Source organism: Archocentrus centrarchus, chromosome 4, assembly GCF_007364275.1.
Source record: "Archocentrus centrarchus isolate MPI-CPG fArcCen1 chromosome 4, fArcCen1, whole genome shotgun sequence".
NCBI classification, from domain to species: domain Eukaryota; kingdom Metazoa; phylum Chordata; class Actinopteri; order Cichliformes; family Cichlidae; genus Archocentrus; species Archocentrus centrarchus.
The window spans coordinates 25,925,525-25,950,036 of NC_044349.1; the positions used below are offsets into that span (position 1 = coordinate 25,925,525).

A 24,512-nucleotide genomic window follows, 5' to 3' on the forward strand; every position below is an offset into this window, starting at 1 on the left:
AGAGTGAGCAACACACGAGGTGCATGAATGTAGTGAGGAAGAGGCAAAGAAAGGGAAAGATAGAGGAGGTAGCATGAAGTGTATCTTTTCTTTCTTTAATATTGCTGTGATGGAAAGCTGCCCAGCCGGTATCTCCTAGTATCAGTGAGCTAAATTAGCTGTTGTTGCACACCGAGGGCTATCCTTGGATCTCAGCACATGATGATGATTAAATTTGCCATGTTACCTCTTTGACTGAAGGGGATGCAAACACATATTATGCAGTATAGCCAAGTAAGATAGGACTTTCAGTAATGAATACATTTATTTTACATGCTTCAAAAATGTATTTGTATCCAGAGCAACAATTTCAGTTACTTCCCAAGAAAATAAAAGGATTTTGAAAAATTTAATGAACTGAAACAGCTCATCACAAACTTTATATCCAAGCCAAGATTCTCTGTTGAGGAAATACTTGTCAGCTTCACTGTCTTAGAAGAAACTGGGGTCATGGCGCTGAGACTCACTGTGAATGCTTCTGGCATGATTCACCTGGCCATGCAATAAGTTTGCTTCAGTCTTTTTTTTTTTTTATCAGATGCCATATCTGTAGATGGAATGAGGTGGCATGAGTACCATCTGTCTCGCTCTCTTCCTCTTTCTCATTGTCAGTCTCCATGCTCACAATTTAATATCATGTCTGCCTGACCTGCAGGGATTCTTTCAGCCCGTTTACTCCACTAAAGTGGAGTCAACACAGCAGAACCACTCAGTGGAAGCACACAATTACTGTCTGAATGAGGTTCATTATAAGTTTGTTTTGCAGTATTTCTGCTTTGAGTTCTGGCCATTTCCACCAATCCCTCCACCAGCAGGTTTACAGCAGCAGAGCTGAACTCTAACCATGCTCTAAATAGTGCCATGAAATCACCCAAACCTATGCCTAATTGTCTCATTTTATTTATTACATGGGTCATTACATAGATGATCAAACCAGATTAATGTGTTTAATTATTCTCACTTCCATCAGTGTGTGTAGTAAAAGTATGTAATTAGCTATTTGGATTATTAATAGGACAATTACGCCAGGCTACATGGCTCTTATGGAAATGAACCTCAGCCTCGTAAACCTCACTTAGGCATACGGCAACAGCGAATCTTCTGAATAATTTACATACACTTTAATGTTTTATGCATAGACATATTTGTGCATGTTGTCCATCTTCAGGTAATATGTTGTGCTGTATTGCTGTACTTTTTCTGACACGTTAACTGAGGGTAGCCAAACTGGGCTGAGTGATGATGAAGGCAGGAACATTAACTAGACCTCTCAATAATGTGGCTGCACCACTGTCCTAAAACAAACCCACACACACATCATCCATGAGTCACTTATGCAGACAGAATGAATTATTGATGGCGTAGACAGAGTCTGGTTTAAAGCTGTAAGCTGATAAGGTACAGTGGAACACTTCATCTAAATAAACAGATCTAGATGAAGCTTGTTGTGGAGCCAGTCATTTGCTTATCGTGCTGCAAGTGCTCCTGCGTTTTTCCACATGGCTTCTCTCACTACAGGCAACTGTATTCCAGCAGGAGCTTGTTTTAGGTAAAAGAATCCACAGGGAGCGGAGAAACAGGGACAGAGAAGTGTGAAATTACATTTGAATACATCCTCCCATCCTTTTGGTGTGAGTTTATCCGTGGGCATGTGTGCATACGCTTCAGAAGAGGAGGTTCCCATTTTTGTCTCTAAACTCCAGCAACTTTAATACCCACATTGATCAGCTCCAGTGGTGCAGAAAGAAATCCGAAACATCCAACTTACAGTACACGACAGTTAACTGCTTCTTTTAGTTCACCAAAATTCTCATTTGACTACAGCTTAAAAGAAGACACAGAGAAAAAAATTGAACTTACATACCAGGTACCTTGCATCATATTGCAAATGCAAATCCTTAGTAAACTTTTAAAAGCACATTTATGATTTTGTAGACATATTATTAAATTTATGTTTAAAACATGTTTCTACATGAAAAACAAATATGACAGCATATCATTCATTTAGTTTAGGCATGGCATGGCTAAAATGTAATTGTTCTTTGAAGGTTATTGTTTGACAAGTCAAGACTAGAAGTAAGTCTGCTTGAGAGGGCAGTTGTGGGGGGGGGGCATTAACACCACTGTCAATAAACACGTGACAGAAAGTTTGTTAATATAATTCATTCTGAAATTTGTTTAAATTATTAACAGTTTTAGTTCATCAAATAAGAAATGCATTTTGTTTTATGTTGAACAAGCTCAATTGGAAGGTGCAGTGTTGCATATTTCTTTGCTTTAGTCAAGTGAGTGAGGAAAATTTTGTTGGGCTTTTTTGCTTCCTGATGGACAAATGTCAATGTCTGTTTGAGACTCCGTCCTTACAGCCTAATAGGACAATTACAATTAAGCACACAAGAATTTTTCTTTGTTTATTTAACTCCTCTTAAAAAAAAAAAAAAACACTTGGCAGCGTTACCGATACAAATTGTTGAATTGTTGGTTGTGTTGTCAGGAATCGAATGATGAAGACAGGCTTAAAGGAGTGTCTTCATGGCATTTAAAGCTGCTTGTATTTGTCTTTTCCATGTGGAACGCCATAAGCAATTTGGAACACGCCCTCTTCATTGTTTATGCACATTTTTACAAATTGGACTTGTTAATTCCAGTGTTTCTCACAACAAAACATTGCTAGGAAGTGCTGCCTAAGTAAACCCTTTCTCCAGTTTTCTTGCTGGCAAGCTGACAGTCACTGCATCTGGAATTTCTTGTCCTGTCAGATGGACTCCAGCTCCACTGTCTTGGGTTACATCTAGTGACAGTAACCCTTGTTCCATTGTTAAAGTCCACTGCAGTCTAAAAGGCAACTTTAACCGTGCAGTGCAGAACAAGGACTACCACTGCTAACTGCTCTCCAAGGGAACAAGAGACTCACTGGAGAGGTAGCTCATTGCTCTCTTGTTTATTTGTCACAAAGTCGGTCAGCTTCTATTTGTGGAGGGGCACCTTTTATGAAGTGTTATTTATTAATTTTTGTTGGGTGGGTGGGAGAGTGGGCGAGTGGTCGCCCAAGCCAGTGCACCCACCACATCCCCCCAATACCCACCCCTTTTATTACCACAAATAGAATCCAATTCAGTGGAAAAACAAGCAGAATTCTATTATCTCATAATAGCTTTCAGTGTGGGTGCAGGAAAAAAGAATATATGCAAATACTATGAATGAAATCAGACACAGTTAACACACACTATTTCCAAATCAGAGCACTGGTCACAGCAAAGCTGTGTTCCTGCTGTTTCCATTCATTTTGAAACGATGTTCCCTGAACAATCTTCATGGAGTTGATGTAGTCTAAGCTTTGGTTTTAAATTGCTAATTCTAGATCCATAAAATTTAATCCATCTTATCCCCTGATGATGTTCCTGTTTAATTAGTCTGTTCTGTCTCTTTGTTCTGTGTAGAAATTCCTGAATCAGGTCCCACTGAGAGATCACCGCCCAGTGAGCATGTCAACTTATCCAACCTTCAGGGTCTCAGGCAACATCCTACCTTTGGTCCTGCTCCCAGCAGCAAGTTTCAGTGGGCCATCAAATCAATGCGCATTCCCAAACTAGGCCTTCCTGGAAATGTGGCCTATGTGGGTAAACATCCCACCTGGGAGCCAATGGAAGCCAAAGCAGGACCCCTTGAAGTGATGACCCTGGCCACCTCCCTTCAACAGGACTACACAGATAATTATTCAGGTGAAGGAAAGGACCAGGACACAGAGAATGGTAATACTCCAACTGCCAGAAGTGCATCAGGAGAGGAAAAAGAGATAGAGGGCAGCGGAGAAGGGAGCAACTTGCAGGGTGGATTTGGAATGAAAGTCAACAATTTGGAAAGCAGTGGCATCAAATTGATTCCTGAGCCAAAATCTCCACTCAATCTGAGTGATTTTGCCACTGTAGCTGAGCGTACAACTTTGTCCCAGTGGCAGCTGGTGGAACAGCCCACCACCCCACCTCAGGGCTCCCAGGAAACAGAGAAAGCTGAGCAGGCCAGGGGCGAGATCCTCTACATTCACTGGCCTATTGATGACATCTCCTCTACCTCCTCACACAGCAGGGAAGATAGTTCAAACTCCGGAGTCACCCCAGTTTTTAGAAAGCACGGCAACGGTGCAAGCAGTAATGAGGTGATGATTACCACACCTGAGGCTTTGATGGAGTTATTGACAACTTCTGAAATGACAACAACAGAGCTACTGGCCAGAGAGGCACAGACAATAGATCCTGCCACCACAGCAACCATTATAGAAAATAAATCTTATACAGAGGAGCCATCTATTTCCATTTCTTGGGCTCAGGAAGACAAGGAAAAAGCTACAAGTTTACCTAACATGCAGGGCCAGCTTTCAGCTACTCCAGCACCTGAAGAAGCATCTGCAACCACTAGTGGAGTCGCTCAGTTGACCACCGTCATATCAGACATCAAGGTTGCTGCTACAGAAATGGAATCCAGATCTGCAGTTTCTGAGTCCTTTGTTGTGGGAAGCCGTTGGACACCACTGAAGGACTCAAAGTCAGAGGAACACAAAACGCCAGCAACAACAGAGGACAAACACGCAAACAATCCATTTGGCATTCTCGTACCCAGCTGGGAATTTGAGCTCATCCCATCAGGTAGGTTAGCTTCGTAGTGTTCCTAGTTAATTAACTGTCATTATTGTCTTCATGGTTGTGATTGTCTAATCAGTAGAGATTTATATAATTATATGCAGATTAGATTAGAGACAAAAGCATCAGTACCATCCAACTTAGAACTCACTCAAATATAAAACATATACTCCCAGCTTGCTCTTTGCGTCACTTGTTGTTCCATTCTACAGCTCCTTTCTGTCTCCTGCTTTGACATACATCATGCATTCTTAATCCAGCCTTGTTCGCCCTTTGTGCCTTCACATTCACTTTCATTCCTTGTGCCTCCCTCCCACGCTGGTATGGAGACAACTTTAGACAGGGACGTATGCAGTGAGGTGAGACCAGCTAGGTCTTAGTGAAGTAATTAGCGGGTCAGAGCGAGTGCAATTAGGTGAGCTGGGGAGAGGCAGAAATCCTGGTCCCCAACAAATCAATGTAGACACAAACTACAAGATGGGACTCGTAATTGACTGTGGTCTCTGCTTCTTTCTCATTTTCTTTTGTGTTCGTGTTTATTTGGCTCGTTCACCCATTTTTGGCTCAACTTTATTTTCTTACACATTCACAGTAATTACAGTGTCTGTGCTGTTTGGCTCTCCATGCATTGATTTCTTTTGACGCTTAATGCACCTACCACGCGTGGCAGAAAACCTCAAAGTAAATGAACATGGCAAACACTGCATTCTGTATAAGGCTACTCATTTCTCCCTTGTCTAAATTTGTCTGGTTTTAACAACCAAAGTGTGTTTGCTTAATGTTTAATGAATCTATCTGGAAGGACTGCAATATTTATTGATCCTGCTTAACTAATGCCTTGCATCCATTCTCAGATCTGCGCTTCTAGTATTTTCCTGGCTTTTGAAAATGCATTTTTAAAATCATGATTTGGATTATGAGTCATCCTGCTGAGTAAAGTGCATTTCTAAAAGTTTTATGTCATCACATGGAAGGTGCTGGTGGGAATTATGTTGCTTGACTTGCATGTAACCCAATAAGATTAACCACTTTCTTGCCTGCACTATTTGCTGCAGCATGCATCATTTAGATGTGACCATTTTCTGATTATGTTTTTTTTTTTTTTTCTCCATAGGAGAAACCAACTTTGGTCTAGTGATGTTTTCTAGTTTACAGGGAACTGTAAAGGAGGAGATGAGCCTTCATCCATTTAATAACAGGAAGAGGAGATAGATTTTGATTTCAGTCGAATGCACCACAGCAAACCAATAACATAGGCTCAACACTACTCAGTCTTGTTTACTTGAGGTGGAGTGCTGCATTCAATATATTTCACATTTTATGAATGCTTTCTATGGAGCATGACCATGACCCATTATGCAATCATTTAATTTTAGTGAATGTGTAAATCCTGCCCAATGATTTTATTCAGAGAAGAAAAAATGGTTTATATAACTGCCACTCAAGGGCACTTTTTCCTTTTTCTTTTTTTTTTTAAATTGTACTCTGTGTTATCCGACTGTTTATTACATCAGAAAATTAAAAGAAAGCCGTCAGTAGCAGAGGACATTTTGTCTTTATCGTGGTGATATTTGAGTGGCCCTGCTGTTGTTGAGTGATTAGAAGCACGAGACCACTTCCTCTGTGTGACCTTTTATAGTTGTCAATTTTTAGTACAGAGGAAATTACAGCAATGCTTGTCTGCCCATTACTTCAGAGAGATAGAGACAGAGAGAAGGGAAAGGGCAGGAGAATGGACAGCCCTGGGAAGCAAGAATAGGGGGGGCGGGAGGGTTGAGGCAGAGCTGGAGAGAGGTGAGCATGTCCTCCACAATGCTGTGGGTTGGAGTACATAGAGCTCTTTAATCAATGATCAGACACTACACTAACCATTGTCCTGTGGGCATCCAGAGAGCACATTGTTCCTCCTCATGCTTTCTTTTTCCTCCTTTCCTCTTTATTTTTTTGTTTGTTATTTTTTACATTTCTGTGCTTCCTTACAATCTTCATTCAGTGTTATCAGAACAGACTCAGCCCCTCTATGTCCTGTTTTTCTATATATCTGTGCGATAAGACAATGGCATATAACGAAACATCCAGCTTTTCCAATTCCCTGTCACTCTGGCCTCCAGCTAAACTCAGAGAGATGGGTGGACACACACACACACACACACACACACACACACACGCGCACACACACACACACACACACATACCAGCATGCCAAGCTCACTTTGGAGTAAACCTCCATAATCCATCCCACATGTCACACCATCATATACGAACACATATACACAGGATGTGTGTTAATCCGTGTCTGTGAACACTGTGAGAAGTGAAAACATTTATTTTGTTTTTTAATGTATTTTATCTTAATTTCCATATTGTATAATTCTAGACATGGCATTTATGGAAGTTTGCAACCACAAAAAGTTAGAAAATTGATTTACAATCCAGTGTATCCCAACAAGCATGGAAATTTATGGAATACTTCAGAGCACCGGCATCAAGCCATTTGGGGTGATGAAGCAAGGCAGGTGCATACAGTAATATTGGCTGTCTATCCAACCTTTAAATTACCAATGCTAGTCTGATACTCTGGCAAACAGGGTGCAGGATGCCTCTGAGTTATAGCCATTTTGACTGAAGCCTTGTCCCAGACCCAAGATGGATCAGACCTCTGGCGACATCAATAACACGGCAGCCAGCCCTCTACCAAATTAGAGTGTTAAATTTGGAGGAGAAGAGCCAGTAGGTTGAAGAGTGTGTGTGTGTGTGTGTGTGTGTGTGTGTGTGTGTGTGTGTGTGTGTGTGTGTGTGTGTGTGTGTGTGTGTGTGTGTGAGGGGAAGACAGAGATAAATGGAGACAGGGACAGGCTGGGGTGGCATATTATCAGTGTGGGTCTGTGGATAGATGTTCAGTTTGTCTGCTGGCTGTTGGACTCCTTGGATAGGCTGTCTGGAGCAGCGAGAGGGCACATTCTCAATGCTGCATATAGAAGTCTATTGATTTTCCTGCCTCTTGTTCCCTGTGTCTCCCATCTTTTTTTTTCTTGACTATCCTTTCCCTCTGCCTTACTAGCTTTTTTCATCTCCCTCCTTGCCCATCTCCCAGACTTTATGTCTTTTATTACTCTGCTGGTCATTGTTATGACTCTCCCTGGCATAATGTTTTGATAGCCTCTTGAACTCCAACGCAATACAACACAAGGCAGTCAATTGCCATCTAACTGTATCTGTCCCCTGTAGGATCCTCTGCCTCAGCAGAATCACTTGCTTTTAAAAAAAGAAGTCACCTCACTTTAAATCCATTTACTGCCTAATCAGTCATCCTACTCTCTGCTTTCCATCTCCAAGTTTCTCTTCTTTCTTTTCATGGTGTAATTCCACCATTTTTCCATATCAAACACTCCTGCCGAATCTAATCCACTGCCATTGGCTGCTGCTTATTAAATGAATGGCTTTTGTTAAAGAACAGCCTTAAGGGACTCTTGGTTCTATCATGGTGTGGGATGAAATGGCGTTACATCCCGCTCTGTGCTGACTGAGCATAGGCTCTTTGTATCCTGTTAACCAGGGGAATAACAGAGCTACCAAAGTGTTGAAAATGAGCTTAGATCAAGTCTGCTGAGGAATCACACTGAGCCTTTTGTGTACATCATTAACTGTTAATGATGATAATGCATACCAGTTTAAAATCCACTGAATTTGCATCAAATCCCTAATGTCAATTTCTCTGTAAACAGATGGTTAACTTTGGGGATATTTCAGTCATCAGTCTCAGGTGAAGGCTATTACAGAGAGAATGTCATGCTTTGAGGTAATAATTAAGTGAGGACCCAAATACAGAAAGCATGGAGACAGAACAGCAGGTATAAAAAATGAATTACTTTATTTTCAGCACATATGTATGACTGAACAGAAGGTGCTTCAAAAACAAGGCAGGAAGTCTATCCTTCAAAAACAAAAACAAAAAGTCCTCAGCAAAACAACCAAATGCAGCAAAATAGCCGGAAATCACAAAGGAATTAGATGCAGAAACAGGAGGGCTTTGTGACAACAACCTGACTATTACAGAGGGAGAAAATGCAGAATAAATGCACACACCAGGGAGAAGGGTGATAAGGAACAGGTGAATTCAATTAAGACAGTAATGAGGGGGGAAAAGGACAAAAGAGAACAGGAAGATGCAGAAAGCCACATGAAGAACTAACCTACAAAATTAAACAGGGAGCCTAAAATGGCATAGACATCCACACAAAGGCAGCACAGAAGGGACTGAAAAAAACAAACCAATATTTAAAAATGCAACAAAAAAGAAAAATTAATGATTATAACAAAACACACAGATAAACACAAAGATCATGACCCCAAATCAGTTTGTGAAAACAAAAACCTGCTTACTACAATTATATAAAAGTTTGTAAATTGCCCCTCACAGGTAGGAGACCACAGACAAACAAAGCCATCATTTTACTGGCAGATAGGCTTTGCTTCATTCTTACACTCTTGATGCAGCTACTTGTTGTGTTGTTATTTTGTGTTCCCTGAGTGGCCATACATAATCTGACCTGTGATTAGCCTTTACATCAGAATCTCTAACCTCAGGTTAACAATATGGTCTTGGTTAGCAATTCTAAAGATCTCTTACAAGTTTGAATCCATAACCACAGTTTTACCCCCGGCCACGGTTTACAAGAGGATGCTGGCCAGCAGGACTGTCAATACAACTGGTATCAAAAGCTTCTTGCACCTGCAAAAGGCGAGTCATTTGCTCTTATATAACAGAGGACAACTAAGTTAATGCTATCACACTATTAGTCTTAGACTAAAGCCATGTGGATAACACACACTATCACTTATCCATGTCCAGGTAATGGACATGGATAAGTGGTATGAATTGGCTAGATGGAGACTATAAATTAAACTATTAAGAGATCAAGGAATGTTTTCCCTTAGACCCTGCCTCACGCCCTATGACAGCTGGGATAGGCTCCAGCACCCCCGCGACCCTGAAAAGGAAAAGCGGAAGAGGATGGATGGATGGATGGATGGATGGATGTCTATACAACCAGATTTATTTTTACAGGTTTAAGTCACTTTTGCATTGGTCTCACTTTTCAAATTCAGAAGTTGTGTACCATCTTTTTTTATACAGTCTCTGCAGCAAACCAGACACTGAGACAGTAATTGGCTATGCTGCTAGCAAAGCCAGCAAGGAAAAGCAGATGCTACCCTCTTTGTGTCATCATGAAACTTCAATTACAGAATCAATATTTTGTCATTTCCAAGAGAAACAACTGCTGTCTGATTATGAGAAAAGTTGTTTTGCAAATATAGTGAAATAACAATCTGTGGAGTGATATAAAGTAACTAAAGTAGGAATTCTCATCTCCAAGGTCAAAAACATTATTTGGAAATTTAAAAGGTTTGTCTATTGAAATTCAAATACACACCCCTCACTATAAAATATTGCTTGGCCATGTATCTATACAACTTAGGTGCCATTTTTTCTTATTATGGTAAACTTAACTTAGCTCATCACCTCTATATAATATTCTAATGTGTTATTTAAAGAATATCCAACAATAGTGTTTCATAATCACATAAGAATTAAACACTCCATTATGCAACAGCATAATTCATTATTTTGAACAATTAATAAAAATATTACAGGGCTAGAAGTTGGAAGACTTTTTTTTCATTTTCATTGTTTGATTCTTGATAATAATACACAGAGAATAATATAAACAGTACATAAGAAGAAGAGTAAAGATTAAATAGAGCAATAAAATAAAGCAGTGGCAAGGTGGTTAGCACTGCTCCCTCACAGAAAAAAGGTCCTGGGTTCAAATCGACCATCTGCCCAGAGCCTTTCTGTGTGGCCTTTCTGCCTGTGTCTGCGTGGGTTCTCACTGAGTACTTCAGCTTCCTCCCTCAGTCCAAAGACATTCAGTTAGTAGGTTAGCTTAGGTTAACCGGTGATTCTAAATTACACATAGGTGTCTGCGACAGACTGGCGATCTGTCCAGGGTGTACCTTGCCTCTCGCCCTACAGCAGCTCGGATAGGTTCCATCCCCCCGCGACCCTGAATCAGATAAACAGAAGAAAATGGATGGATGGATAAAATAAAGCAGCCTTGACAAAGTACAGAGAGCTCAATCAAACACGATTAACCTTTAGCAAATCAAGATGCACCGGCTATATGTCAAAGTTGAATTTGTTTTCAACATTAAAGACGTGGGTAAGGTGGCTAATGATACAAATACTGTCCCTGGCAAGGTCATCATCTAACATTACAGCAAGGAATGGTATAAAAAAAAATCTTATTCCTTTGCAAAGCACAGCTGGTTTTCAATGAATAAAGTCAAACCCACACTGAATAAATGTTTCAGCAGGAAATGTTATTTTACATCAGGCAAAATGCTCAAGCAAAATATCTATTATCAGTGTTCTCTGTCTTCTGGGAATGGAGAGTGTTCTTTATACATGTAAAAGTCAATGACACACCAGTTAAGTTTGTAAAGCTAATATGCTGTGAAATTTTTGGTTTAATATTCTGCAGAAAGTCTGGAAAAGCACAGAAAAGCTGTCTTGAACAGGCGTTTTTATGGCATCATAAAAATGCTTTATTATGTTTGCTACCGCAACAAAACCTGGTGATTATTCAGCCTCTAGGAGCCCCATCACAGGCAGCTGTATTTTATTTTTTAGATTGTATGACCCAGAGCTCCCATTATGGCAGATGAATGACTGCATCTCTTGACTGTTCCTGGTAGCAAATCCGCAACAGAATTGATAAACAAGTTTTGTTGTTGTTTTTATGAATATTTTCTCATCTCAAAGCTCTCTAAAGATCAGTTGGGAGGCAGACCAAAGTGTTGTATTAACTTCAGTAATGCAGTAACAGTGAATACTAAACTTTAGTTTTTTGTGTGTCCCTGGGCACAACATATGGCTTTTAATCATGCATTTGTTTTGTTATTACTCAGCTTTATTCTCACATATGCATAAAGCCCCTTTGTGCGAACATTTGTGGACTTTTTTCTTCTCTCATTCAGCTTTCTGTAGCTTTGCATTTTTGTATTGCGAGTTTACGATAATCGGTCCTACTCCCATATCAGCCAAAATATGGCAAACATTTGCGCCTGTTGGCTTTATGAATGAGACACATTCAAACCAACTGACTCAATGAGGAATAAAACAAGTAAAACTAAAATCTCACAGCAGATAAAGCCATCAGCTGCTTGTTGGAGCATTCAGGCGTCCTCATCGCTTCCTGTTTTATTGTACTCATTTTTATTTAGCAGCTCCTCAAAACCAGATAAGTGAAGACCTCTCCTAGGCCATATGTCACCCTAAAAAAAAACAGACATCAATTCACTCAGAAATGTTGTGTGTCTGTGTGTGTGCGTGCATGTTTTTTTTTTTTCTTCTGACCCAGTGAAAAACTGAGTGTTTATTATCAGGCACAGCCTTAGGCACCCTGCTGGTTTGTAGAGTTTCATGAAGCAAAGAACAACATCACCTCTGTTCCACCAGTTGTGAGATGATGGGAGCGATGGATGGAGACAGAGAGCTTGACATGGTGCTGTCAGACAGAATAAAATCCTCTATGTGGAGTCATTGTGTGGCTGTGCAGTGTGGAAGAGATTCACCTGGTTGCACAATGTAGGTAACCATTACAATGGAGCATTCAAGTCCCATCAGATTAAATGTCAAGAATCAGCTTCCTTCTGCTGAGAGAAACTGGGATCTAACAGGTCTTTACCCTCAGAGGTCAGAAATGAGACAAACTAGCAGCTGTGGTGGGTTTTTTTTTTTACATCATACTGCTTTTATTACCTCTAAATGAGAAGATTTTTGGTATAAATTTACTGGTAACTGCTCACCAGGCACAGCAAAAATGGCTGCATAATATTCCGGTAACACACCCAACATGATTTGAATAGCAGTGTCTTTGCAGGTTCCTCTCACGTTTTCATTCTTCATTTGCAGTCAGACACACACACGCACACCTGTCAGCATTTCAGCCAGTCACACATGCATGCACATGCCATCAAAAATGGAGCTGCCTGCTATCAAGGTTAACAGCGAAATGTATGACTTCAAATTGAGGTATTTTCTAGCTACAGAGGAGTGGCAGCAGAGAGGATGAGTGCACCCAGCTGGGGGTTTTGAGTTGCCAGATTGCCTGACTGACTTTGCTCCCTCTCTGTGGCACTAAAGGCAAAGCAGAGCTGTGGCAGGGGTGTTTGGCTCCCAGCATCAGTCACAACGCATCATGTAGCAGCCAGCCCACAGCGGGTGCAGGGGTTGAGCGGTCTCTTCATGTAGGGCATGTCAGACACACCCACGGATCTGTCCCAGTGAGGAGGATTCATAGATGAGAAAAAATTACAAGTCACAAGAGGGGGAAGGTCTTTAAATGGGTAGAGGATACGAAGGTGTAAATTATACAATTTTCTGAGTTTCTGCTGGCAAGTAGCACTGTGAGGTCATTTAAAGTAGTACTTCTTTGTTGAGTTTTAAATATTTCTTCAGGCAAACCTTCCTGCCCACAGCTTGCTTCTAGTAATAGTGCTGCTCTGCTGTCAGAACACCTTACTGATAGTAACCACAGTGGAATAGAAACATACACACAAAGGGAGGTGAGATCCCCAAACTGTGTGTGTGTGTGTGTGTGTGTGTGTGTGGTCTCTTCTATTACTAATGTTGTGACCTAAATCCATTTAGGTAGTCACATTGTGGGAACCTGACTTGATTTTAGCGACAAAAAACAAGTGTAAGTCCTTCAATATGAGGTTAGGCAAGAAGTAGTTATCCTTAGGGTCTGGGTCTGTGAAACAGAATTCATAGTAATGTCCTCTAAAATAATGGAAACAGAACTCTGTATTTGTGTGTGTGTGTCGCCTGCTTTTTCCTTCTGGTCTGAGACTCTTTCGCAGCGTCATGTTCACAAGAAACGAAATGTTATGTGTCCGGGGTCAGTGAAGGTGCATCCAAGCATGCGTTGCATGTTTGTAGATATTTGTGGAAAATATTTGTGAGAAGTAGAATAGAATTTGAAGGATTTGGTGATTAATCATTGCCTTTTCAGCCAGGCTCAATTTTGGCTGCATCTCTCTTAAGCATACGTGCCAATCACAGTGGGGAAATGGCTCATCATTTTTGTCAAGAAAAGAGTGCAAATAAACTTCTCCAAGCAAAAAAGTAGTTTTGTCTTTGATCCAGATGAAAAAGACACAAATGTACACAATCTCTAATGTTTTGCCAAGGGAGGATGTCCCTGTTTAAATCTCATTTACATTTTTGAGTACACTGAAAGTCTAGTTGTCTCAGTATTGTGCAGGTAGTGCTTATTCCATGATTCATCTCTCAGATTTAAACAAAGTTGGTTGTAGGAATGAACTATGTCTGATCTATACATCCAACAACAGTTATATCCAACATATGTCAGGCTGGGTAATGTTTGTTACTGAAACTGTTGCTGAGCTGGAGAGCTCCTTCAGTGACAGACTGCTGCATCCTAAATGCACAAAGGAGCGTTACCGCAGATCCTTCCTCCCAGCAGCTGTAAGACTTTATAACCATCACTGCTCCCAACAAAAACCACAATAGCCTACACAATGTAGGATAATATATAATATACTGTAAATAGTCCGGCCTGTTAAGGTTCAACACACAGGCACATCATGTACATTGTATATAGTGTTATTATTATTAGTAGTATTAAGGTTAATATTGTTTGTTGATTTTATATATATTCTTTTCTTAATAGTGTGAATTATTATATCTTTATTTATATTTATAATAACTGCGGCTGCTGTTACACCCAAATTTCCCCTCTGTGGGACAATAAAGGCTGTTTCTTCTTCTTCTTCTTCTTCTTTGTCCATTGTATCACCAAAGTAACCACAATGGTTCATTGTGCAAACTAGCACTGTACATTGGTTTAACACTTATTAATCTCCAGTAATTATCAAACCATCTAAAGGATCTTGCTTGATGAAACTGCCATATTATTTTGAAAATGCCACGCTTCAAGTTTTCACTCATATTCCAACCTCTCAATTCTGATTTGCATGCAGCTCCTTTATAAGTATTTTGCACTGCATGTGCTACAAGGGCATAAAAATATCAAACAGAGGAGGACTGTGGATTTCAAGGGCAAAACATACATTCATGTTCCCTGCACTTCATGTGGCACTTTTTGCAGTGCACTGAAAATCAGCGTTCTGAATACTCGAAATGTGAAACTGCATAGTGCACTCATTGCACACATAAATTGGCCACATATTTTTCATGCATCATGGATGTTCGTGGCATTGTGAAATCACTTCATATGTAACTCTGAGTTTTTTGAGTGAAAATATAAATTCATAATCAGTGACAGTATTTAAGCCCCTTATTCTGCTCTGTGAGCATTTACTCCACATCTTAAACTGTTTATCATATATATAATATTTATTATGCATAACTATAACAAGGGCAACACTGGGACCTGAGGACAAAATTTCGGTCCACTGAATGTAAATGTGACACGAATGACAATAAAGAATCCTTGAATATAAAATATTATTGGACAGCTAAAAAATTGGTGGATGTGGTTGATTCAATATTCTTTTTTCACAAAGCTCTGAAAATGAGAGCAAAGACACAGTGAAGAGAAGAGGGAAGAAACCCAAAGTGGATCGAATGTGTTTGTGATGATAAGCCAGGATGGATTATTTTGCTGTCAGTCTGACAGCCTAGATAATGCAATTTATTTAGCACGAACGGAGACGCTACAAGTGCCGCTCTTGTAACAATGGACCCTCAATTTGTTCGTCAGTCTCGCTTTGCAGGACTGTGGAATTGGGTTGTGTTGAATCCCTGGCATGTTACTCCTCCCTGGTCCTCTCCAGGATGATTCAGTGTGACGTTTGGCCCACAAGGTGCTCACTAAGAGTGCATCGTCTGCTTTCTGCTGTCTCGGGCTTCTGGCACTGTACCTAATCACAAGTGTCATGCTTTTTCATAGTTTTATGTGTTTGTACCTGCATGCCTGTGTGTGTGTGTGTGTGTGTGTGTGTGTGTGTGTGTGTGTGTGTGTGTGTGTGTGTGTGTGTGTGTGTGTGTGTGTGTGTGTGTGTGTGTGTTTAGTTGGAGGAAAACATTAAATATAGTTGAAAAGAGATGAAGGTTTTAAATTGTAAAGGACTGCATGGATATATATATATATTTAAAAAACTATTCACTCACCCATCCAAGTCATTGAATTCAGGTGGTTCCATGGTGACAGGTGTATAAAATCAAGCAAGTAGGCATACAGACCGCTCTTCACACATGGATGCTGGAATGCCTAGAACTGTACAAGATCAACAGGACCCTAAGAACCTTCATCCAGAATTCAATGGGGATTTGGGAAAGAAACAAAATACTTGAGGCCAACTTCAAGCCAACTGCACAAGTCACCATCAAGTACGGGACATACTACAGAGATGCTCTGTTCCCACTGCTGTTCTGCATAGGCCTGAACCCCGACTGACTATGGATGCCAGCTATCCAGTGGAGCAAGCATTAGCCACCTTATCTACATGGATGACGTCAAGCTGTCTGCCAGGAGTGAACAAGACATCGATTCACTGATCCACACCACCAGGATCTACAGCAACAAATTGAAATGTCATTCAGACTGGAGAAATGTAGTTGGATGGTAACAAAGAGAGGGAAGGTAGTCAGAACTGAGGGGACTGCACTACCAGAAGGCAACACTGCAGACACTGAAGACAGCTACAAGTACCTTGGAATCCCACAGGCAAATGGGAATCATGAAGAGACTGCTAGGAAAGCTGCAACCACCAAGTACCTACAGAGATTAAGACAGGTCCTGAAGAGTCAGCTGAATGGAAAGATCAAGATCCGGGCAATTAGCACCTATGCCATGCCAGTTGTCAGATATCCTGCTGGGATAATAAGCTGGCCAAGGAGGAAATAGAAGCCACTGATGTCAAGACAAGAAAGCTCCTTACCATGCATGGAGGGTTTCAACCCAAATCCAGCACCCTGAGACTGAACGCTAAGCGGAAGGAAGAAGGCTGAGGACTACTGAGTGTCATGACCACTATCCTAGATGAAACAACAAAGATCCATGAATACATCAGGAAGATGGCCACAAAGGATCATGCGTTTAATGAGTACCTCAGGCAGCAGAAACCTGAGAAAGAAGAGGAGAAAGAGAAGGAACCATCATGGAAAGAAGGCCTCTGCATGGCATGTACCACCGGCAGATAGAAGTGGCTGATACAGAAAAATCCTACCAATGGCTGGACAAAGCTGGACTGACAGACAGCACAGAGGCACTAATCATGGCAGCACAGGAACAAGCTCTGAGAACAAGATTGATAGAGGCTGGAGTGTACCACACAAGACAAGACCCAAGGTTCAGGCTGTGCAGAGATGCCCCTGAGACATTCCAGCACATAACAGCAGGGTGCAAGATGCTAGCAGGCAGGACATACATGGAACGCCATAACCAAGTTGCTGGCATAGTATACAGGAACATGTGTGCCGAGTATGACCTGGAAGTCCCGAGGTCAAAATGGGATATGCCCCCAAGGGAGGGTGAGAATAACAGAGCTAAGATACCGTGGGACTTCCAGATACAGACAGACAAACTTGTGATGGCTAACAAACCGAACATCGTAGTGGTGGACAAACAAAGGAAGAAAGCCGTAGTGATAGACGTTGCAATACCAACTGATGACAACATCAAGAAGAAAGAACACGAGAAGCTCGACAAATACCAAGGGCTCAGCGAAGAGCTAGAAAAGATGTGGAAAGTGAAGGTAACAGTGGTCCCCGTGGTAATCAGAATACTCGGGGCAGTGACCCTCAAACTGGGAGAGTGGCTCCAACAGATTCCAGGAACAACATCCGGGATCTGTGTCAACATCCAAGCGCAGTCCTGGGAACAGCTAAGATACTGCGCAGGACCCTCAAGCTCCCAGGTCTCTGGTAGAGGACCCGAGCTTGGAGGACAAAGACTATACACACACACACACACACACACACACACACACACACACACACACACACACACACCAGCAGGGTTAACTTACACCATTGAAATATGAGTGAAATTGATATAAGCACTATTTAAATAAATATTACCTTGGAACAGTTTGATATGTTGGCAAGGTAGTAGGAGTCATTTGAGTAATCTAGTGTTGATTGCAATTTTGAGCATTCGTTGTAATAATTAATGGAGCACTGTGGAATGGTTTAGAGCACTGTGTTCGACATCTAAGACTACAGTCTACATCTAGTGTTGCTTTCACCTCTTTCACCTCTAGACACACACTCTCTCCACAGATTCACACAGGTGTGTAAATGCAGCTAGACACTATATGTGGTCAGATGGACAGAAAAAGCTCCTCCCTCCCCTGCAGTGCTCATAAATCCTATTTTGTTAGACTCAGGCTCAGTACAGTAATCACATCACTACACCTGCTCCATGAACAACCTTGCCTGTAAGATATGAACACATTCCCAAAGGGTGCAAGCTTGTTTCTGCAGCTTTTGAAGTGCATCAGGTGCTCTGATCATCCAGTCAGCTCCTGACGAGATCAACGGTGAGGAGATTAATCAATGGAATTACAAATGACTTCATACTGTTTGTAGTTTTGTGGCCTTTACATCCAGCCTAATCAGTTGCATCACTACACTGACAGGGTGACTTTGCACAGAAAACTTTTAGGGGTTTTATAGATTAATGCTAACAACTGAAACCCTTGACTACACATTGTGAGACACAAAAAAACAGATTTAGGTGTACATTTACATGCCATTCAATAATGACATTAAATCATACAGAACACACGGCAGCACACTGCTGCTGCTAGATATTTTTTGCAGAATTCGCCTGACTGCCATCCCTTTTAGTTAAATTCAGAGTGTGTGGTTTCACCCCTAGAAGTATCTCAATCAAAATGACAATAAAAGAGTTAATTTGATGAGGTTTTGAAGGAATATGAGGTTATAGGAGTTGTTGCCTTATCACCATTGCCACAAAATTCTAGTGTGGCTAAAACTTTTTAATATTACACCTCGTCACAAATTTCACGGAAATGGGGATACGACGGTAATTCCTAGAATCCCATTCTACTCCCGTATTGTAAAATAATTTTGTACCTGAATATAAGTACTAACTAATAAAGATTTTTTGAATAAATGTTTAATACAACACCACATAAGTGAACATCCTTTTGGCTTGAATCACTATATTTTCATTGTAATGGTGGCAACTAGAAGGGCCCTCAGTAGAGCATATACCTCACCCACCCCAAATGTTCTATGTGCTGATACTACACTACCAAAATGTAATCAACTGTTCCTTGTACCACCCCCAACAACTCCAGAGATTATCATCGAAATCCATTCATAATTTTACGAGTCTGCTAACAGACAAACAGACAATGCAGCCAAGAACATGACCTCCCTCCACCCATCAGTGGGCAAGGTAATAATCCCACCCTATCGTTTTACTTTCTTACCTATAGATTAGTGGTCTAAATGTGAAGTGGTCAGAAAGTTGCATATACAACTATACATTAATCATAATTTTAATGTATAGTTGCCTCAACTATACATTAAAATTATGATTAAAATTTAGTTGATCTTCCCTTCAAGGTCATCTTCTTGTGCATGCCAGACCCAGCTTCTGTTTTAAGGTTGGCCACTGGAAGTCCTGTTATATTGCTTTGTACTTTTGCCTCTGTGTTGCACTGAATCTCTTCTGTGTGCCACCAGATATGCCTCTATGTGTGGGATACAATGGTATAATTGCCTCCCAGGCAGGCACTAAGCAAAGACTGTTGATATGTTCAAAAAATGTTGGTATACAGAGCAGATCAGGTTGATTCTGTTGAATGTTCCCCCTCAAACGCCACAGGATGTTACAGGAGAACTCAGCATTAATATTCTCACTCTAAAAATGAATTGTTGGTGCACAAACTCTTGAATGTTGAATAAATGAAGGCGAATGTTCCTGATCCCAGACCTGATCTGGCACATCACTTTCAGTTTTGGAAACTGTAGAATCATCAAGCAAAAACTGCTGTTTGGTGTCTGTGTCATAGCTGGGGATCCAGCTCTTTGCACCACCAATGACCTTCAGCACAAAATCAGTTTGAAATAAAAGTTGATGTTTGTGCTCTGCACAAGTTTGGGGTCAGTGGTAAAAACACACAAGCGCAAGCGATCAGAACAAGTCTTCCAGGGAATGCTTTGAAAATAGTTGTGTGCATTAGCCTGGTAGCTGACAAGAAATGTTATATTGTTCAGTTTGTGGTACAGATGTAACTAAGTTTTTATTAGATCCATGAGATTATATTTAAAACCTCAAACGGATGGATGGATGGATGGATGGATGGATTGTGTTCAGTTCTAACATGTTTCCTTCTACCATGTTATCCATGTTATCTTGTTATCCATGTTATCTTGTGTACCACTGATTTAGACTGGAAAAGGGACAGCGGGAAGCTTTGTCCCAGGGAGGTGAGGTTGGTTGACCCACCCATTGTTTGCATAATCTCTTAGTGTGTAGCCCTGAGAAGTTTAGTGTAATGCTCCGGACTGCAGACTGGTAGCTCTTGGACACATTAAATTGCCTGACTCTGCAGATTGATGGCTGGGGCACTGACATCAGTAAGAGACCAGAGCAGCACTATCCAAAAGTAAATTTAACCTCTGTCTCAGTCTATCTCTTTCTCTGGCCTTTTCCACCTTCTTTCCTTCCCTTTCCACCCTCGTGTAGTTCACCTCTGTAAATCAATCACTTTGAAGTAATCTAAGACTGCATTGGGGCCTGCATCTCTGTGCTAGAGAGAAGTGTTATCTATATTTCAGCACAAAGCGGCTTTATATTTCCCCAGTGTGTATTCAGCTTGCAGCGGCAGTAATTGTGGCTGATCTGCACTGAGTGACTTGCCTGCCCAGGGGATACTGATACATGGGTAATGTTCATACATGTGAGTCTCTATGTCATTGCTGTCAGAGGAGAGGTGGAAATTTGAAGTCATCTAGGTCATAGGGGTTATTGATTGAACAGTAGATTTTGTTTGGCCAAACAGACATTATAGCCAGCTGTTTAACTTTACCTCGCCTAGTTGAAGTTTAAGATAGGTGTATTTTCCATCATGGAAACTCATGCAACACTTAAGCATCTTCAGTTAAATTCTTTCTTTATATAGCACCAAAGCACAACAGTTGCCTTAAGGCACTTTTTGTTGTAAGCCCTACAATAAAGGGCACTTCCAGTTTTATACAGTCTGGCCTTGTCCTCAATGCTGAGCTATGAAAACATTAAAAGTGCAAAAGTTAAGAATGATGAGAACTTAGGTTTAAGAGCCCTAAAAGTTAAATGGTCCTTCATCGCTTTCCTATCATTTCCTCTTTGCCTGCATACTATAAAAGGTGTGACCATGAAGTTCCATGACTCTGCCCTTAAAAATCAAAAGCAATACCTGATATAAATTTGACATGTTCTCGTGCACTTCTGAACTGCAGCAGCTGTTTTAAAAGCATTGAAAAAGTACAAATGTGGCAGTTTTTTTAAAGATTGTTCTGTTCCCTTAAGCATCCTAGCAAGTTAGGACAATAAATCAAACTGTACAATACAAAAGATCTTGGATCCAGCTTAAGTGAATGAATTCAGTTTTTAATGAGTCACTAAATAAACCTATGCAAAAGTGTCAGCTCTTAATAGAAATTATAATATGCTGCACTTTAGTTTTGCACCCAAAAAGTGAAATTAATTACTTTTTGGATGCTTTCACACATTCTATTAACACAAATTCTGGTTACCACATGCCATGTACCTGGTATACAACGTAAGAGATTGCTCTTCGTACAAGTTATTTCCCAGCAAATATAAAATATAGATCAGATTATGACAATGAAGAAATTAAGTGCATGCGTCTTTGCTTTTTTAACCCAACAATGTAAGACCAACAACTTATTTGGTCACTATATTAGTTGTAAATAGACAGCTACACAACATCTTCTCAGCTAGATATAGCTGCGAGAGCTACTTCTCTGTGCCTTCGGGCCAGGGAATGGGTCCTGACTGTCATTTGCGCTTATGCGCTGAAGGACAGTTCAGAGTACGCAGTCTTCTTGGAGTCACTGAGTAGGGTGATTGGGGCGCTCCATCCGGTGACTCTGCTGTCCTATTGGCTCACATGGGAAACAACAGTGAGCCCTGGAGGAATGTGATTGGGAGGAACAGCCTGCTTGAGCTGAACCCAAGTGGTGCTCTGTTATTGGACTTTTGTGCAAACCACAATTTGTCCATAACAAACACCATGTTTGAACATAAATATGTCCATAAGTGCACTTAGCACCAGGACACCCTAGGTTGCAGGTCGACAATCAAATTTGTAATTGTATCATCAGATCTGGAGCCATATGTTCTGGACACTTGGTGAAGAGAGGAGCTGAGCTGTGAGTGGTGAGTTGGATTAGGTGGTGGGGGAGGATGCTGGAGGACACTGAATTTGAATGGACCGTGTTCCGCACTTCCATTGTTGAGACTGCTATACTGTATGGAGCTGTGGCTGCAAAGTGGTTGGTGCGTGTCATGGTGATAATCCCTGAATCAGATGGTGGACACAGAGGGTGAAGGAGAGAAAAAGGAAGACCACAGAGGAGATTCATGGATGTAGTGAAGGAGGACATGCAGAGGGTTGGTGTGAAAGGAGGATGCTGGGGATAGGGTGAGATGGAAGTAACTGATCCACTGTGGTGACCCCTAAAGGGAGCAGCCAAAAGAAGAAGAAGAACTTTAAACTAACCTAGACTCCCCCAATGCATTCATGGATTCATGCAGCATTGACAGAGCCACTTTCACTTATACAAAATGAACTTCTGATAAATGCAAAAAACACATGTTCACTGTGGCCATCAGGCAAGTGACAGTATGAATATTTCACACCACACACACAGATGAGCTGTCACACTGATGACAACAACTCTTCTGAAGCCCATACTTTACAGGTTACCACTGGCATTCAACTTTGCTGTGTGCTTCAGTGCCTTTTAGGGATGTAGTGTAGCATAAAATTTTTACGGGGCAGCTCTTGCTTTAGCCCAGGTGATGGCTTATAATGCTCAGAGATGGGGAACACTTGAACAGGTTGAGCTATGATCTGTGTCTCAGCAAAGCTATTACAAGGTTCACTGAGTCCAAACGCAGCTAAATGGTAGGTGATAAGCAGGTGTATATACAGTAAACGTAAGTGGATATGTGTGCAGTTTTGCCACATGTGAGTGTGTGTGTCACATGTTTATTCATGCAGACTTCAGTGTTTCTGTCAGCACAATCTTTTCAGCAGGCTTCCGTTCAGATGAATTTGCTAACCACTCAGCCCCAGACTTCATAGGACTCAAGGCATTTCCCCAAGCGCAATCCTCTTTTATGGTCCATTCTAAATCCTGTGTGTGTACGAGCACACATCGAGGAGTAGCTTCCCAAATATGCCACAACGCTAAGATAATCTCTCTCCTGAGAAGCTTAGAAAAAACTAAAGATGACCCAATGGAGCAGTAAAATGTCACACAGCAGAACATATTTCAAAAACTCTGCAGAGGGATGAAGTGGTGTTGCAATATCTGCTCATTGTCAGGGATGAAGACTTTACATTATCTGTTTCATAAGTGTGAATTTGTGTCACGCCGCAGACCTTAGCTCTCAGGGCTAACCTTAAACTATCTCTCTTTTTGCTATATCTGCCTATTTTCATGTGTCCATGTCAGGGACAAGTTTCTCTCTTTTCCCCTTGTCTTTTTTTGGACTCTAGCTTCCTAGCTTTCTTCTGTCTTCAGCACAGAAGGGGGAAGACACACAGAAGGATAGAAGGAGCGACCTATTTTAAGACCAGTGTGTAATTAATCATAAGATAGCAGCCAACATTAGGAGTGGAAGAAGTGTGTGATAGCTCTCTCTGTGGTTTTCTGTGCCTCTCTAGTTGACATTTTTTGCTTGTTCATCCAGTTCATCTCTCTCGTTTTCTTATTTGTGCTTCTTTTTACTAAATTTGAACTATGATCTTCTCCTCCCTTCTGTTTCATGGACCAGGGGCTAAATTTCCTCCCTCTCATGCTTTTTAAAAGCTGTTTTTTACTTACTGTGTATAATAACTGCAGTTAATATACATGTACAGGCATGCACACAATGTTATGGGCCGGTTTTGTGTCTTCATATGCATTCAAGCAGAACCTTTATTTGGACTGAAATTTTCCTGTACTCACACAATCTATACCTATGGTTTCAGCACTAAAGTCTGCAGGCTATTGTTTGTGGACAGATGGTGAAGAACACAGTCTCATTTGTGTGTAATAAGTCGTTACTAATTGTCTGCAGATTGGATCAATGTTCTATTCTGCTACAGCTCAGCTCTCTGTCTCTGTATTACCATAGACGGCACTGTCACCATTTATCACTACTGGTAGAGGAAAAGTCCTTTTAAACTCATTATTAAGGCAATTTTGCTAGAGCTACTTTAATTATGGCAAGAAATTGTTTCTTTTGTGGAGAAAATTGGGCCAATAGGAATTCATTTACGAGGTTTTTAAGGCATAAATGCATACATGCCAGGTGGAATGGTGGTGTGGTGATTAGCACCTCACAGCAAGAATGCCCTGGGTTCAAATTCCACCTCGAGCTTTTCTGTGTGGAGTTTGCATGTTCTCCCTGTGTCTGCACAGGTACTGGGCACTCTGGCTTCCTCCCAGAGTCCAGACATGCGTTGGATTACGTTTATATGGTGATTCTAAATTGACTGTGAGTGTGAATGGTTGTCTGTCTCTCAGTG

At 41.0% G+C, this 24,512-nt stretch overlaps 1 protein-coding gene across 1 annotated transcript in view; it reads left to right on the plus strand.

The window, feature by feature from the left end:
• Nucleotides 1–24,512, plus strand: part of ncanb (neurocan b) — a 126,819-nt gene that overhangs the window by 20,126 nt on the left and 82,181 nt on the right. Inside the window, exon 7 of the mRNA XM_030727254.1 lies at nt 3,480–4,682. Within this exon, the coding sequence (XP_030583114.1) occupies nt 3,480–4,682 (1,203 nt within the window). The remainder of the gene's footprint in view (nt 1–3,479; nt 4,683–24,512) is intronic.